The sequence below is a fragment of the Brienomyrus brachyistius genome, chromosome 2 (assembly GCF_023856365.1).
Source record: "Brienomyrus brachyistius isolate T26 chromosome 2, BBRACH_0.4, whole genome shotgun sequence".
Lineage (NCBI taxonomy): Eukaryota > Metazoa > Chordata > Actinopteri > Osteoglossiformes > Mormyridae > Brienomyrus > Brienomyrus brachyistius.
This window is the reverse complement of record NC_064534.1, coordinates 28,272,468-28,286,422: the sequence shown is the minus strand read 5'-3', so window position 1 is coordinate 28,286,422 and position 13,955 is coordinate 28,272,468. Positions and strand designations below refer to the sequence as shown.

The 13,955-nt window shown below is 44.4% G+C and overlaps 2 protein-coding genes and 1 long non-coding RNA gene across 3 annotated transcripts in view; all 3 read right to left on the bottom strand.

Moving 5' to 3' along the window:
* Positions 1-3,498, bottom strand: part of LOC125722701 (uncharacterized) — a 39,185-nt gene extending 35,687 nt beyond the window's left edge. The window contains exon 1 of the long non-coding RNA XR_007386517.1: positions 3,438-3,498. This is a non-coding gene — a long non-coding RNA (uncharacterized LOC125722701). The remainder of the gene's footprint in view (positions 1-3,437) is intronic.
* A 3,480-nt stretch (positions 3,499-6,978) lies between these two features.
* On the bottom strand, positions 6,979-8,593 carry gadd45ga (growth arrest and DNA-damage-inducible, gamma a). The gene is made up of 4 exons (XM_049003557.1): positions 8,464-8,593; positions 8,200-8,301; positions 7,880-8,090; positions 6,979-7,756 (listed from the first exon to the last, which is right to left on the bottom strand). Exons 1-4 carry the CDS (start codon positions 8,514-8,516, stop codon positions 7,643-7,645), a joined length of 480 nt encoding a protein of 159 aa, XP_048859514.1. The 5' UTR covers positions 8,517-8,593; the 3' UTR covers positions 6,979-7,642.
* Positions 8,594-10,701: 2,108 nt separating this feature from the next.
* LOC125719902 (growth arrest and DNA damage-inducible protein GADD45 gamma-like) lies at positions 10,702-11,859 on the bottom strand. Its single transcript, XM_048994751.1, has 3 exons — positions 11,722-11,859; positions 11,408-11,615; positions 10,702-11,292 (listed from the first exon to the last, which is right to left on the bottom strand). Exons 1-3 carry the CDS (start codon positions 11,820-11,822, stop codon positions 11,179-11,181), a joined length of 423 nt encoding a protein of 140 aa, XP_048850708.1. The 5' UTR covers positions 11,823-11,859; the 3' UTR covers positions 10,702-11,178.
* Positions 11,860-13,955: the final 2,096 nt, after the last annotated feature.

The following is a 13,955-nucleotide window of genomic DNA, read 5'->3' as shown; positions in this document are numbered from 1 at the left end:
GTCAAGGGAGATACAGGAGGCGATCTCCACGTACGGTGACCCGAAGCTCGCAGAGGAGGTGCGGCAGAACCTGGTCCAGCTGAGATACGGGGTAGCTTAGGCACTGTTAAGGCGGGTGCACCTTGGCAGTGGATTGCTAAGACAATCAGTGTGTACCATGTATGACTTCATATGAATCTCACAGTTACTGCAAGAGATTTTCTCATCCTCTGGCCTGGATTGTAAATTCGCGTAACTCAGGGAGGAGGTATGCGTGGACTGGCTTTCTCAAGGCTTTTCTTGAGGACCTAAAAACGGCAGGAAAGCTGTACCTATTCATATGCCGAGAAATGTGCCTGCCATTCACTCCTGGATGTGAGCCTGGCATGAGGCAGGGCCCCCCTTCTCCCAGCACCCCTGTCAGGTGTCCTGGCATGGGAGGAGAGCAGAATTCGCACCCACTTCTGTTTGTGTCAGCTGCTTCTGTCAGCCTGCTCCTGTGTTATCAATTATCTGTGCACCCCCAACAGTACTGGGCAGCTAATGCTAACGGCGGCACTAAATTTGCAGTGTGCCGATATAAATGTTGCCTCACATAAACACAAAGCCGCAGCACACAAGTTCAAGACATCAGAGGGAGGGGAAACTCCGTCAGTGACACAGAAACCTCAAGTGTTTTCTAGGCACTGCCAGGTGCCTCGGGTACTGCCCACACTGATGCTGACAGGGGTAGCAGGTCTGGACAAACAGAATCTGGATGCCAGCTGCATGTAGGGTTCCGGGATGTTGCCAACATCAGATGGGGATTTTTTTCGGTGGTCGGGGAGTGTGGGGGGGGTCCTGGTCCTCTCTGGCCTTCTCAGATTCCCATAAAATACTCCTGTCCAGTCAGAGGCTTGTTCTGTCTCTGTGGTGGAATTCACACCCGCTAAATCTCCCCCAGCTGAATCATAGCAGGCCTCACGCCAGCTGACCGGTACTTAGACTCGCTGCCCTTTTCTTCGTCTTTGACCGGAAACAAACTCCCATTCACCTTCCTGCAAATACTGACTGACATGCTACATAGTCTTGTTTATCCCCCTTACAGGTAAATCAGGCAGCCCTGGGGTAAACTTCTTCAAACCTTCTGAAAAGATTTATTATCAACCTATAATCCACTCAAAGATACTTTTTCTCTTGGCAGATTATTTGTAATCAGCGCTTAAGCAACATTTAAACCTGTAAATGATTCTGCTGATTAGCAGCAAAGGTGTTAAATACCCTGGCTGTTAACTTCAAGGCGATCTGAGCAGAGACTCAGGAAGTGACCTACCTCGGACCTACCTCCGACCATTTAACACATCTAAGCTAATCAAAAGGTAATCAGCTCAACATGAAACTTAGAATTACCTGGAATAAAGCTATCATGATTGTTTGGTGGTGAATAGCAGCCATCCAAAATGGCAGTTAGTACTGGACTTTTGGTCTTGCAATTGTTTCGAGCCGAGCCCCAGACCGAGACAGTGAGGCTGTCCCGCATTGCCCTGTGGCATGTCTTCCTTCCAGGGTTTAGTGAACTATGGCGACTATGTGTGAGGCCTCTCTGCAGGTCCCAGGGAGACGCTTAGCATTTCGCAGTCGGCGCAAGTGCGCAGTGCCTGGCGAACTGCAGAGCAGCTGGAGCATGTGGAGAGTGACTGGCACTGGGAAGCAAGTATCTGTGGGGCCCTTCATTTTTTTAAGGGGCAGTATGTTGCCCTGTTGGTTAGGACTTGATCCGTCATCAGAAGGTTGCTGGTTCAAATCCCTGGGTAGGCAGAATGAGTTCACCATGAGGCTCTGGATCCAGGCCCTTAACCCCAAATTGCTCCAGGAACCGGACGGCCCTGCTCATTCAACTGTACAACACTTTGGATAAAAGCACATGTTAGGAATTTTAATGAATTTCTTTTGCATAACACCGTACATCCTCTCGGAACATGTTGGTCAAATAGACAGCAGCCTGTGCAAGTCTGAACCCAGTAATGACTTTCTGTAGCTGTCTTCACCAAAGACAGCTGTACCGGGACTAAGCATTCCTGACAAAAAGTGCCTACAGTGACATTTTTGTCAAGGGGGATGTCTAGTTTGCAGCACATAACTAGAACATGTGTTTTGTACATCTGTGTGTTTATATAACGCCTGATGCGCTTCGTACTTTCCCCCTCCTTCTCTGTAGTTGATTTTCTGGGAAGGAATGACAAGCCTACAGTAAGTAGAAGCCCAATGTGAAAGAGTGACCTGCCCTCCACCCCAGTCCCCCACCCTCACACTGAGATCTGTGCCCTGGGCACTGGAATGACTGGGGGACTTTTCAGCTTGGCCTGTCCCTCCTATTTTGGAGATGCTATTTCATTCACACTTCTCTAATTTCATGTCACATGACAAAGTGAAGGACCGGCTGCACTCCCCTACCCCAACTTATTAAGCACAGGCTTGAGAAATCACAAACATCAAACCTTATAAGCAAACTTTATGTGCCATACTAGTGCTTGCAAGCCCCACTGTTTTGGTTTTTCATCTTGACACACACATCTACCTGTCTGCAAAGTCGTTTTAATTCACGGCTGGCCAATGCACAGATTTGGCTGGCAGAACCACGTAAACCATTTAACTTGAATACTGGTCAGACCAATCATTACCAAGATGTCCAGCATATCTGTTTGTTTCAAAAAAAAAAATGACAACCAGATCTCGAAAGGAGCCTACTTACTGGCGAGGGTTAGGGACTCAAACATTCCACCATTGATGATAAAAAGATGAATTCAGATGCTATCTCCAAACTTTGCTAAGGAAAAACATACTAATGTTTGCCAAGACCCCTGAGATCATCCTGTGTCACTGATCATTAGCGACAGGGGACCGATGTGTCCTTGGTTTGAAGCACTGCCTCATTAGGGCTGATTAAGGAATAGTGCTCCCTCACACAGGCCTAAGTTTTAATTAAAGATCTTGTGTCATGGGATCGCAGCCAGAAAAAGGGATGGGAATAACAGCCCTGGCCTCTGTGAGTTTTTCTGACGGTTTCACACAGATCCTTAAAAAACTGGACCATGAACACTACAGAGGGGGGGCGAAGGGGACAGACCAGCGTGAGACAGGACACTGCTGAGTCTCCACCCAAACAAGCACCAAGCAGGCAGGTCATTCCTGGGGAGTTCATTTACGCGACGATGGACACCCTATCACACATCATAAACATTTATGTGTGCGTGGCATGAAAGTGCACATTTTTGGGGGCAGCAGACCGATCCATGGGAGACAGGAATTCTGGAGGATGGAACAGCGACATTTATATTGTCACCCCTGGAGTAAAACTGATGTACTAACTGAGCAACATGCAAGGAAAACCAAATAAGTCAGATCCCTCCAAAAGCTAGACCATTCTTCCTGATCTCTCTCTAGAACATGCACAGAGCAAACCTGCTTAATACACTTACCAATTGATTACATGTCAAGAGGAGCTTGTCCCAAGACCTTGTCCCGCTGAAAAATCATTGCCCTCCCCGCAGATTACACAAGGGTATAAATTTCAGGAGATACGTGTCCTTTTGAAGTCAGAACGGGTTTAAATTGCATCATAAGCTGTTGTACTCTTTTCCAGAGAGCTACTCCTATGAGTAAAGCAAAGGTTGACTCAGCTTCCCAAAATAGAAGAATTTGATGCAGGGTTGTACAAACACTGGAGAAGAATTTGTTTACCTGTGATGTCATCTTCAGTAAAAGTCTATTTGTCAACTTTGGTCTGTACTGCAAGTCCAGTCCAAAGGAACCACTGCAATAATTACAGGGCAAGTAAGATACAGGGCAAGCCATATAACCAAAGTTTCAAAGACCGCAGACTACAAGATCCCTGACTGATGTTTCGGCACCTACATCTCAGTTAGCAATTTTTTGCTCTCGGAATGTTTACTGAGCATTACGATTAAGGTATGGAAATGTTCAAAGTGTACAGTTTTCTTGATGTTCCCAAAATGTGATCCCACTACTACAGCTACTTATACAACTATTTATTCTAAAACAATATTTTTCAACATAAACCATATAAAAAAATATTGCCATGCTAACATTTACAGAACCTTTGTTAAAATGTAAAATGTGGAAGTAATGTTCCATTAATGTTATCATAAGAACGTTCTCTGTCAACTTTGCAAAGACCTGCAACCAGTCTGCAAGCTTCTGATTCGTTACCATCAAGCCTGCCTTTTAATGTATTCTCGGGAGCAGCAGGACATACATCTGTGCCAGTTTCAGCTGGATTTGTTGTAATGTCAAAAAATCACCTTTTGAGTAGATGAATGTTCACATTTGCTTATTTTCATTTGAAGTTCAAAGTAGGAAGCCAAAGTTGGTCTGTTCTGGTCAATGCCATGCTTCCAGAAAAATTAAACATCGACTAAAGATTATCGGATCTGGAAACCAGGCTGGACATGATGGGAAGAAAAAGAGAGTAGGAGGAAACCTTATGGGCTATAATGCTACCCTTAAGATCCGGATGATCTCAGACTCATGTCAGCACGGAGGGTGTGACTCTGATTCCTGCAGTGTTCAAGAAGTCACAGCCTTGAGTCTTCATTCTCCATTACCTCCAATGTTTATATCTGCACAGATCTGATTAGAAGTATTGCATGTGAGGAGGAAAGGGTGCAGAAAACTCTGCTTTCACCTGATATCTCTCCTGAGCCTTTATCACATCAAGACTGGCAGCCAATAACATTGTGCAGTCAGAGACGCAAACTATATGGCATTTTAAGGAGAAATGAGGCACGTCCCGACTCGCTGTTTATGTTTGAGTTAAAGACGTTGGCCTGCAGTTGTCACCATTGCTTGCAGGAACAATGGTCCCATTTTCTATTGCAGGCTGAATGTGAGTGAGTAACAGCTAAGAGTACAGAGCTTAACAATAGCTAAGTAGCAGCTGCTGAGAGAGTCAGTATTGCGCGTACTATACGACTTCTTGGTGTGAGTAAGCACCATTCCCAGAGGGCCAGATGCCTCAAAAACCACATTTCAGCCAAGAATCCAAAATACAATGTAATTGTTAACAATACAAGTCAAGTTTAGTTTATCAAACCAACAAAGCATCAATGCCCATAGCTGCACTATCTACGGTTTTGCATCCAAAGGAGCGGCATGGAGCAAAAACCCCTCTCACACATCACAAAGGCAATGCGGTGGTGGAGATGCAAAATACCACAGAGGGCAACTGGTAATGTAGGGGAAAATGTCAAGGAGCTGCAGCTAGGTCTGGAAGACCTACTGCCTTCAGCCACGGCGAACGCGCATCAAGAAATCCTGCTAACCAGTAGCTGCCTAAGACCCTCAAGCACATGCAAACATTTGGTGGTTCACTAACATGCATGACTCCTTCACTTTCGCATGTAGGGCAAGTAACGAGGATGATTAGGGGCTTCTGTCTCCAAGACGTGAAATGCTTCAAAGACCATAATTTGAATGTTTGGCCAAGCTGCACGGAGGCAGAGCTGTGAAGAACAGGGCTGCCAAGTGAAAAGAACAGACGAAACCTTCAGATCCCACCACTGTGAGTCAACAAGCGTGGGACATGCACACACCTCAGACTTACAGTGCTGCTGCAGAAACACCGCATGTGCAAAAGTGTTCATCTGCAGACTGGATCTGAGTTTAGGTAGCATACTGCCTGTGTGATAAGCAGTGCTCACCATTTGCATCACTGTCCCATTAGATTGCATGTTAATGAAGCGTATGCCTTCTACATTTAGTTTGGTGGGTGTGGGCTGTGTAGTGAAGCAATGCTGCACTGAGCCCTGCTCATTGACCACACTGTCTGAAAGGGTAATCCCCTTTAGGTTACACTGCACATATCTCCAGTTGTCAGGAAGACATCACAGATATCAGATGGCTACTTTTCTACTAATGCATGAGGGGCAATTTTTTCTTTGTAAATCTTAACTAAAACCTTTTTTGCTAGTTTCATCTCTGTAATGAAAGTCACAGGACTGGAAGTTTCACCGAGCAGGAAGTCTACGGGGAGTTCACCTCAAATGCCGTGAAATTTAGTTATATGTAATAGCCTGCAAATAAATAGGTACAGGTGGATGCTGACAGGCGACTTTGATTATTTAGGAAGAAATCAGTTGGCAAAAGGGTGATGCCCACATGATGGGGGCAGAGGGGAGCAGGACAGCGGGTGCATGGCATGTCTAGTTAGTGCTGTGGGGGGCACAGTGATGGGGGCCCTCCTGCTTACCTGATAAAATCTTTCATGTAGGAGTTCACCTGACCCTTGCTCCCCCCCCCCTTTTTCTTTTCCCCGAAGCGCACAAGCAAACTGTCCCGCGGCGGTTTGCTTTACACAGCAGCGGTTGTAACCAGACGTCGTTCACCCCAGGACTGCTGACGTGACTCAGAGCCATTTACAGAGAAGCCCCCCCCTTCCTTATTTCCTCCCAAGAGCCAAGGCAGTGAAGCTTGTGGCACCGGGGCCCACGTGAAACAAAGAGCACGCTATGAGTAAACAAGTGAAATCTCTCAACTGCACACAGCTCAAATTCCCCCTCCCCTCTTCAGGACCTCCCTGCAGGTGCCACATCATCTGCAAAGAAGGGTGGGGGGGTTGGATACTCATTTTGACAGCACCACCCCCCTCACCTGAACGTATACGAGCTATTACGCTAAGCAGCTGGCACATGGAAATGGGTCATTGCGGGTCAGTCGGCACACATGTCGGGCCTGTTTTTGCGGCGCGGCCCCCCTCCCGCCTGCTGGTGGGCCGGGCCGGGCCTGTGGCACGGTGGTCTGTGCCAAGCCCACAGCTGCCATGCTCTGTCACTAACGGCATCGGCTTTCCTCTGCACGCCGCCCCTCTTTCCTGTCACAGTGGTGAAAAATTCGAAAGAAGACACACTGTTGGCAGTCAGTCTGCGATTACAGCACAACGAGGGGGGTGGGGTGGGGGGGTGAAGGCACAAAAGTTCATAGCACATACACACACAACTCAAGTACATTTTCACATGTTTATTGCAAAGAAAGCACACGGTGCTACACTTGCAGAGTGCCGGCTGTGCACGTGTCCTCTTTGCCTGCTCAGCAACATCATGCCAGATGGCTGCCCAGTCTACTGCAGGCTCCTGGGATAGTGTGCTACCAATGCAGTTTGCAAAACGTCGAAAGTCTGCGTTTAATAAATATATATTTGCCCCCACACAGCTCATGTCATCAGCAGCAAGCATAGTTTAGCCTTTTTTTCTGTCAGTTTGTTTGACATCCTTTAACCACCCATGCAAAATTCATGTCTCCAACCCTCAGTCTTAAGTCCTCCTTACAGAAACACTGTCCACAATCCAGTTTTCAAGTACTGTTCTCCATCGTTGATAAACCACTAGCTGGACCCACCCAGCTGCCCCAAACCACATCCGTGGTTTTACAGGTGGGGCGTGGGTTTGAACTGTCTTGTTCACTTCCTTGTGACCATCCAGTGTCGTCAAGAATCCAACAGCCCAGTCCATTCATCTCCTCTCTCCCACAGGATAATCCAAAGATTTCCTAGAAATCGCCAGGAGGGGTTGGGTGTAGATTCTGTCTTTCACCCGTTCCAAAAGGATGACGTTGCGCCCAGAGGTTAAGCATCCACTTGGGCTCAGCTGGAGGCGAGCAGGATGCCAGCTCAGCGCTCGGGCAAGGTGATGGCTGGTACCCACTCGTAACCGCTGCGGCTCTCTTCGCAGAACAGGGCCAGCTCTTCCAGAGCAGGGTCCTTCAGTGTGTCTACGCTGGGGCTCTGCGAGGCAGGGAAGATAAGAAGGCCATGAGCGACAGCAGAGGGCGAGCAGTTCTGCAGGAGGAGCAGTGTGACACACAGGCAGTAACGCAGAACGTTTTCTTAGGCGGCAGCAATTCTTACCGTAACCAAGATGCAGTGGGCGTCTCTGGGCTCCTCTGACTCATCACTGCCAACGATCTCAGCCAGGCGCTTCACGTCGCTCACCCGCACCACGTTGATGTCGTTGTCAAAGCAGAACGCCTGTATCAACGTGAAGTGGATCTGCAGGGCGATGTCATATTCGTACTCCTCGTCGGTGGCCAGGATGCAGAAAGCCACATTGTCTGGGTCACTGCAGGATGACAGCGGTTTTAGAACTAGCGCTCCAACGGCATACAACAGCAGCAAATGACAAATAGCTTTGCACGTGAGGTGCGCGAGCGAATCGTCGCTATACTTACACATTCATGACTTTGGCGGACTCGTACACCCCGACTGTCAGACAGTCCTGCTTCTTCGCGGAAACCAGGAGCTGCTCTAATGCTCTGCCCGCACACTGCATTCTGGAAAAATTCAGATTAAAAAAAAGTTTAGATACACAAGCCGGTCTTGCATATAGAAAAATTATACCTTCCATCCATCTATCTATAGCCCTTACGTCCGTTTCTAAACAAAAGAATAGTCCTGTGTAGTCTATATTAAGATAGCGAAAGATTGACATTTACCTGTCATTAGATACGACTTCGCTCTCCTGTCCTCGAACTTCCTCCAGTGTCATGGTTAATATCCAGTTACACGGCAGCAGACTGTAAGACTAAGCACTCGTTCTTCCAGCTACGATTGTGTGTGGGTTACACGGCTCTGCCGGCACTTTTATAGTCCTCGGCAAAGGTTTCTCGGCAGTAGGAGGATCTTCCGCGGCTGCTTTTACTGATTGGTTGAAAGGACAAAACAAATGTTAATATATTTTCGAGTCATAAGCCCGGCGCGTGTCGACACCCCACGTGGGCAGAAAATCACTACGCCTCAACTGTTCCTTTTGTTATCATGGTTTCGGGCAAACCTGGGCTTGCCTTTTAAAAAGATAAAAGAATCCAATACATTAGTGGGTCCTTATTGCACATTTATAAAAGGCAAGCGTGCAAGTTGCAGGTGGTGAATTCTATTGTATTCTCATGCAAACTTTGACTGCGGTGAATTATAGACGTTTACTAGCTCTGAATATAATCAGATTCACGATTAAAATTATATGTTGATTAACAAATAAACTTAATCGATTCTTTGTTCTTCCTGCAAATGCAATGCAAATAAAAATGTCTTATGAAGTTAATATTTAAAAAATATTTAATATATACATCGTGTTTAATGTAGACAAACAGAAAAGCTTATGTTTAAATTCAGTAGACTGAGCACGACACACGCCTCTGTTTTGCACATGTATAGCGTCTCCATAAAAGCCAGACCTTGGCGCGTGGCAATTAATGCCATGACGGCCTGGGTTTGTAACAATAGCCCCCGTGTTCCACCTGCTGCGCGCCCTGTGACATGGGGGAGGGTCAGCATGCGCTTAGCCTAACTCCCCGACCTTATCATTGTCTGAGACAGATGTATACACACAGATCCAAAGCGTTAACTCTCCCCCAGCTCGACTGATTTTTGACATATTCATAAATTCAGCTCCGCAACACTGACCAGGATAAGCGTTTTTACTGGATGGATGGATGGATGGATGGATGGATGGATGGATGGATATTCAACAATCGCTCGCTCTTACTGTGTCAAAATGTTGAGTGACAGCTAAATATTTTAGATATTTAAGTAAATTCATTAGCGAAACATTGCCTAATCTTTTGGGAACGGAGCAATAAACTAAATGGTATTATTGATCAGTAAAATCAGCATCAACTACTGATTATACAGCAGATCTGAAATGCTATATGTCATGTATCAAAATATTTAAATTTAAGAAAGCAATATAATTCTCATTTTATAGTACTTGCGATGATTTCATTTCGCAGTGGTGAAAATACAGTTGCGCTGAAGGCGCCACCTGCTGGTGAATTTGGATGAAATTTGTAATGCGCTCACTGAAGGTAATGAGTCATGCTGACACCACTCACGAACCCACCAGGTCATGTCGCGTGACTTAGGTAGGCTACATGTAGAAGCTGCTTCGTCCTATACTTAATGCATCCTTTTTCGCAAGGAGTGTTCAGTACTATTACTGCGTTTAAAAGTATTTTGTGATAAAGCTTCATATTGATATAATGCAAATGTGATTTGTGGTATGAATTCGTACTGATGCATCCATGATTCGTTTGATTATATACACTGGTATATATGCAGTTGTATAATACAGGTAAAGTAGTATTTACCATATTGTATGTTTATGAAATGAATATACAGACGTTAGCAGTCAATAACAATATAACAGTATGTGTAGATGGGCATTTCTCGAGAAGATAATTTCATTCCCCAGAGTGAAGCCACTGGTTCAATCAGAGCAAATTGGATATGTGACATATAAAGTTTAATGGGTATATGGCGTGTAAAGTTGGAAAATGGGAGAATTCTGAAACTTATACAAGGACAGAAGTGATTCTAAGTCACTCACACAAGTTTCACAACAATCACTAAAAGATGGATGCGAAATCTCTCTCAGCGTATTTCTAACTAAGCGTATTTTTAACTCTGGAACCGAAGATACCCTTAACTAGGTACTAAAAGACTTGGATGCTCGGGTGTTATGATGGATGTTATTTAAAATTTAAAGTTTGATTTTGCCACTCATATCAGCACGTAACAAAAATACTTCTGCCATCTAGTGGTAGTAGTTGAAATAGGCCCAGTCCTAATTTTCAAGGGGGAATAAAAGACCCCTCGTTTTAATTTCAGCTTTAAGTTTAAAGAAGTATTCCCACTCATATGTGAGAGTTGCAAATTAGGCAAAAAATTGACTCAGGTGTTTTTTAATGTTTATTATTCATTAAAGTTAAACATGGATGTCATTTCAATTAAAATACATAACGATATCAGTTATGCCAACCAAAACAGCAAACACGTCTTCTGTTTGTACAGGTTCCTTCATCGGTAACTCTCATGTCCACCCACGAATTCCATGTTGTTGGTCTCACGTTCTCGATGCCAGTCCAACATTGTGTAGTAAACATTTCCACGTAGCCTTTCGGTAGCTTACACAATGTCCAGTCATCCCATGTACACTACAGAACTCGAATGCAGAGTCCTTGGGGAAGTCGAAATCCGAATGGCTCGTCCTCGCACGAACCGACCACCGCTAGGAGTTCTACGGCATGATCTCGCCCTTCCTGGAACTGTACTCTTCGGAAACATCCAGGGATGCTCAGGATTGAGCTCACCCTCCTGTTTTCGGATGACAGCTTCATTTCTTCAGGTTTCCAGAATCCATATTTAGTCCCATTTCAGCGCTCCGGGAAAGTTACTTCGGGCACCCATTCATTCATTCTGCGACTCTCCTCGCAAAACAGGTGCAGCTTCTCCAGGGCTGGATCCTCCCACGAACCTTCAGCTGGGTTCTATTGCGATACAAGAGAAAATAAATATTAGCACCGCCGACTACGAAACCATGAGACCGAACTGCGTTAACGAAACGCTTAACAGTCAGATGCATGCGTATAACGAGATACATACCGTGATGAGAACGCAGTGTGCATCTTCCACATCTCCGGATTTGTCGCCGATAATATCAGCAAGTCGCTGCATGTCATTCACTCGGACAATGTTGATGTCGTTGTCGAAACAGAAAGCTTGGATCAGGGTGAAGTGGATCTGCAGGGCGATATCGCACTCGTATTCCTCGTCGGTTGCCAGTATGCAAAACGACACGCCGTCCGGGTCACTGCAAAGAGCGATAAAAGAACGTTACTATCAATTCATTCTTTCGCACCCAGGAAATTCACGCAGACACAATTTTAAGTATTTCCAGCCATTAAGTGTTTACTTACTCGTTCATGATTTTCGCAGATTCGTAGACGCCAACAGTCAGACGGCTCTCGGACTGAGCTGAGATGAGAGCTTGTCTCAAAGTCTTTCCTGCGCTCTGCATGCTGATTCCGAAGTATACGCAGACAGCAGGCGTACAGTGCAATAGAGCAAATGTCATCAGGAGTCAGCATTTATAAGCTTTCACTCGCTCACTCTGATTGGCTGAATAATACAAGGCGTATCTGACTTGAGGGCAGGCGCGTGCCCATAGACCAACCCATTAATAAATCATTGTAAAAAATAAAGCGAACTTTAAATGTAATGAAAAATCCACACCCTGAAGTGTCTAATTATTATCGTGCATTATATATATATATATATATGTATATATATGTATATATATATATATATATATATATATATATATATATATATATATATATAATGCAAAATACAAATTAAAACATATGTAATTAAATATGGTAACTATAAAAATTTACATTAAAGTTTTTTAGTTTAATCTCACATTGTCAATAGCAACTTCTATCAAAATGTGCCGTTTCTTTTGGGTTGTACGAAGCAATTGCATTATATTATTCGTCAGCAATTACACCATTGTTGCGTTTTTTATATGTATACGTGAATGTTACACTGTATGGTACAATGAAACATAATAAGCGAAACGACTAATGTATGGGCCAGATTGTGAGCGGCACGCGCTGCAGCTTTGTATTCAAGAAGTCTGGCCAGACAATAGCCCAACTTCGACTCGTGTCATGAGGAATTTCCTTATCCTTAATTATCTTCAAGGCAACAGCTCCATCTGCCAAAATTGGGGCAGGGCAGAGGTCAGCACAGGCCACTTTTTATGCCTTGAACCCGAGACAGATGTACCGGGGAGTTATATTAGCATTCGTGCTGTTTTCAAATGAGTACCGCCTGAACAAGGGAAAGCTTGCGCAGACTTATACAACTGGAATAAAAACTTGTTGCGATATAATAATAATTTGAGAGAAATAAGGTAAAGTAAAACTATAAGAAAACAAGGTAAACGACAAGCATTTCTAAGATTTTACGTCGTCATAATGTAATAATTACATGAGTCAGACTGATATGCATCTGTATAGATATGCTATGTTATGGGTGACTTCGGCATGCTTCCTTTCATTCGGATGGCTCTGCACCGTACCACCTGTCACCCATGAATTCATTGTTTAAACTGGGGAAGGGTATGTGTCCATTCAGTCTAAAGATGTCATCTAAATTATAATTGACGTACACGTGCCATTAAAGCAATGTTTATCGGCTGCAGTACATTTTGCAGCAGGCCTACATTGCTTTCCTTACACAATCGGTGCCATATAATTTCCTTTAAAGTGACAATAAATATAATATAATTTTAACATTATAAAATTTCTCCAAGTAGATGTTGATCAGTTCTAACTGAATGCCATTTGTCATGCAGTTTCTTTTAAGAAGACTACTGGAAATAGATTGTCTTTTACAGAGGAGATGTTTGCAACAAATACTAATGCAATAGCCTAGTAGAAACAAGTTGACTGACAATCAATTCCCGCGCATGAAAAAGAAAACAGTTCTTCAGTAACTTGATTGGGAGGACCAGATTAATAATTTCTTTGATGTGCTTGTTACGTATGCAAATATAGGCCTAGTCCATGCCTTCATAGTCGTCGGTGTTTTAACAGATACACTGCGTGTGCATCAGACTGCAAATCTTGCAGACTAAATTGTGGAGATGTCCTGATCAGGGTACATCGAAATGGATTAATAAGATACAAGTTGTTTTGGTGCCTCTTTACTATAATTAGAAATTTGTGAAATTTCGAGCGGCACGTGCTGTTTTACATATGTGAAGGCTCGCGGACAATGGGCCGGCACACGGCAGCATCTGGGGGTTTGAGTCGGGTGTTCTTCGGGGCCTCTTCATTGCGACACGTCTCCATCTGCTCCGGGGGGTGCAACCGCCAGGAGGGGGCTTATTGATTCTTATCTTTTACGGACATCTCTCCAATTGTGTAATTTCTTGAGGAACAATTGTTGTTGCATTCGTTACCAAATGATTGCTTGCAAAATAGAATTAGACGTTACCCGGTTGTTTTATGTACTTGCACTTCTCTGTACTTTTTTTTAATGAAATGCTTGTTCATATGCTGTTTAAATGTATAAAATGGCATTAGTTACCATATATTTTACAATCGTAAAGTAGCATGGTACTCTATAAAATTATAAATGC

What these genes read in the sequence shown, in the direction of transcription:
- gadd45ga (XM_049003557.1), bottom strand. Translation starts at nt 8,516, where the DNA reads ATGACACTGGAGGAAGTTCGAGGACAGGAGAGCGAAGTCGTATCTAAT. An exon ending in GAAGTCGTATCTAATGACAG is followed by an intron (nt 8,302 to 8,463) that starts GTAAATGTCAAT and finishes GAATTTTTCCAG; the next exon opens with AATGCAGTGTGCGGGCAGAG. An exon ending in CCCACTGCATCTTGGTTACG is followed by an intron (nt 7,757 to 7,879) that starts GTAAGAATTGCT and finishes CCTGCCTCGCAG; the next exon opens with AGCCCCAGCGTAGACACACT.
- LOC125719902 (XM_048994751.1), bottom strand. Translation starts at nt 11,822, where the DNA reads ATGCAGAGCGCAGGAAAGACTTTGAGACAAGCTCTCATCTCAGCTCAG. An exon ending in TCTGCGAAAATCATGAACGA is followed by an intron (nt 11,616 to 11,721) that starts GTAAGTAAACAC and finishes CGCTCTTTGCAG; the next exon opens with TGACCCGGACGGCGTGTCGT. An exon ending in CACACTGCGTTCTCATCACG is followed by an intron (nt 11,293 to 11,407) that starts GTATGTATCTCG and finishes GTATCGCAATAG; the next exon opens with AACCCAGCTGAAGGTTCGTG.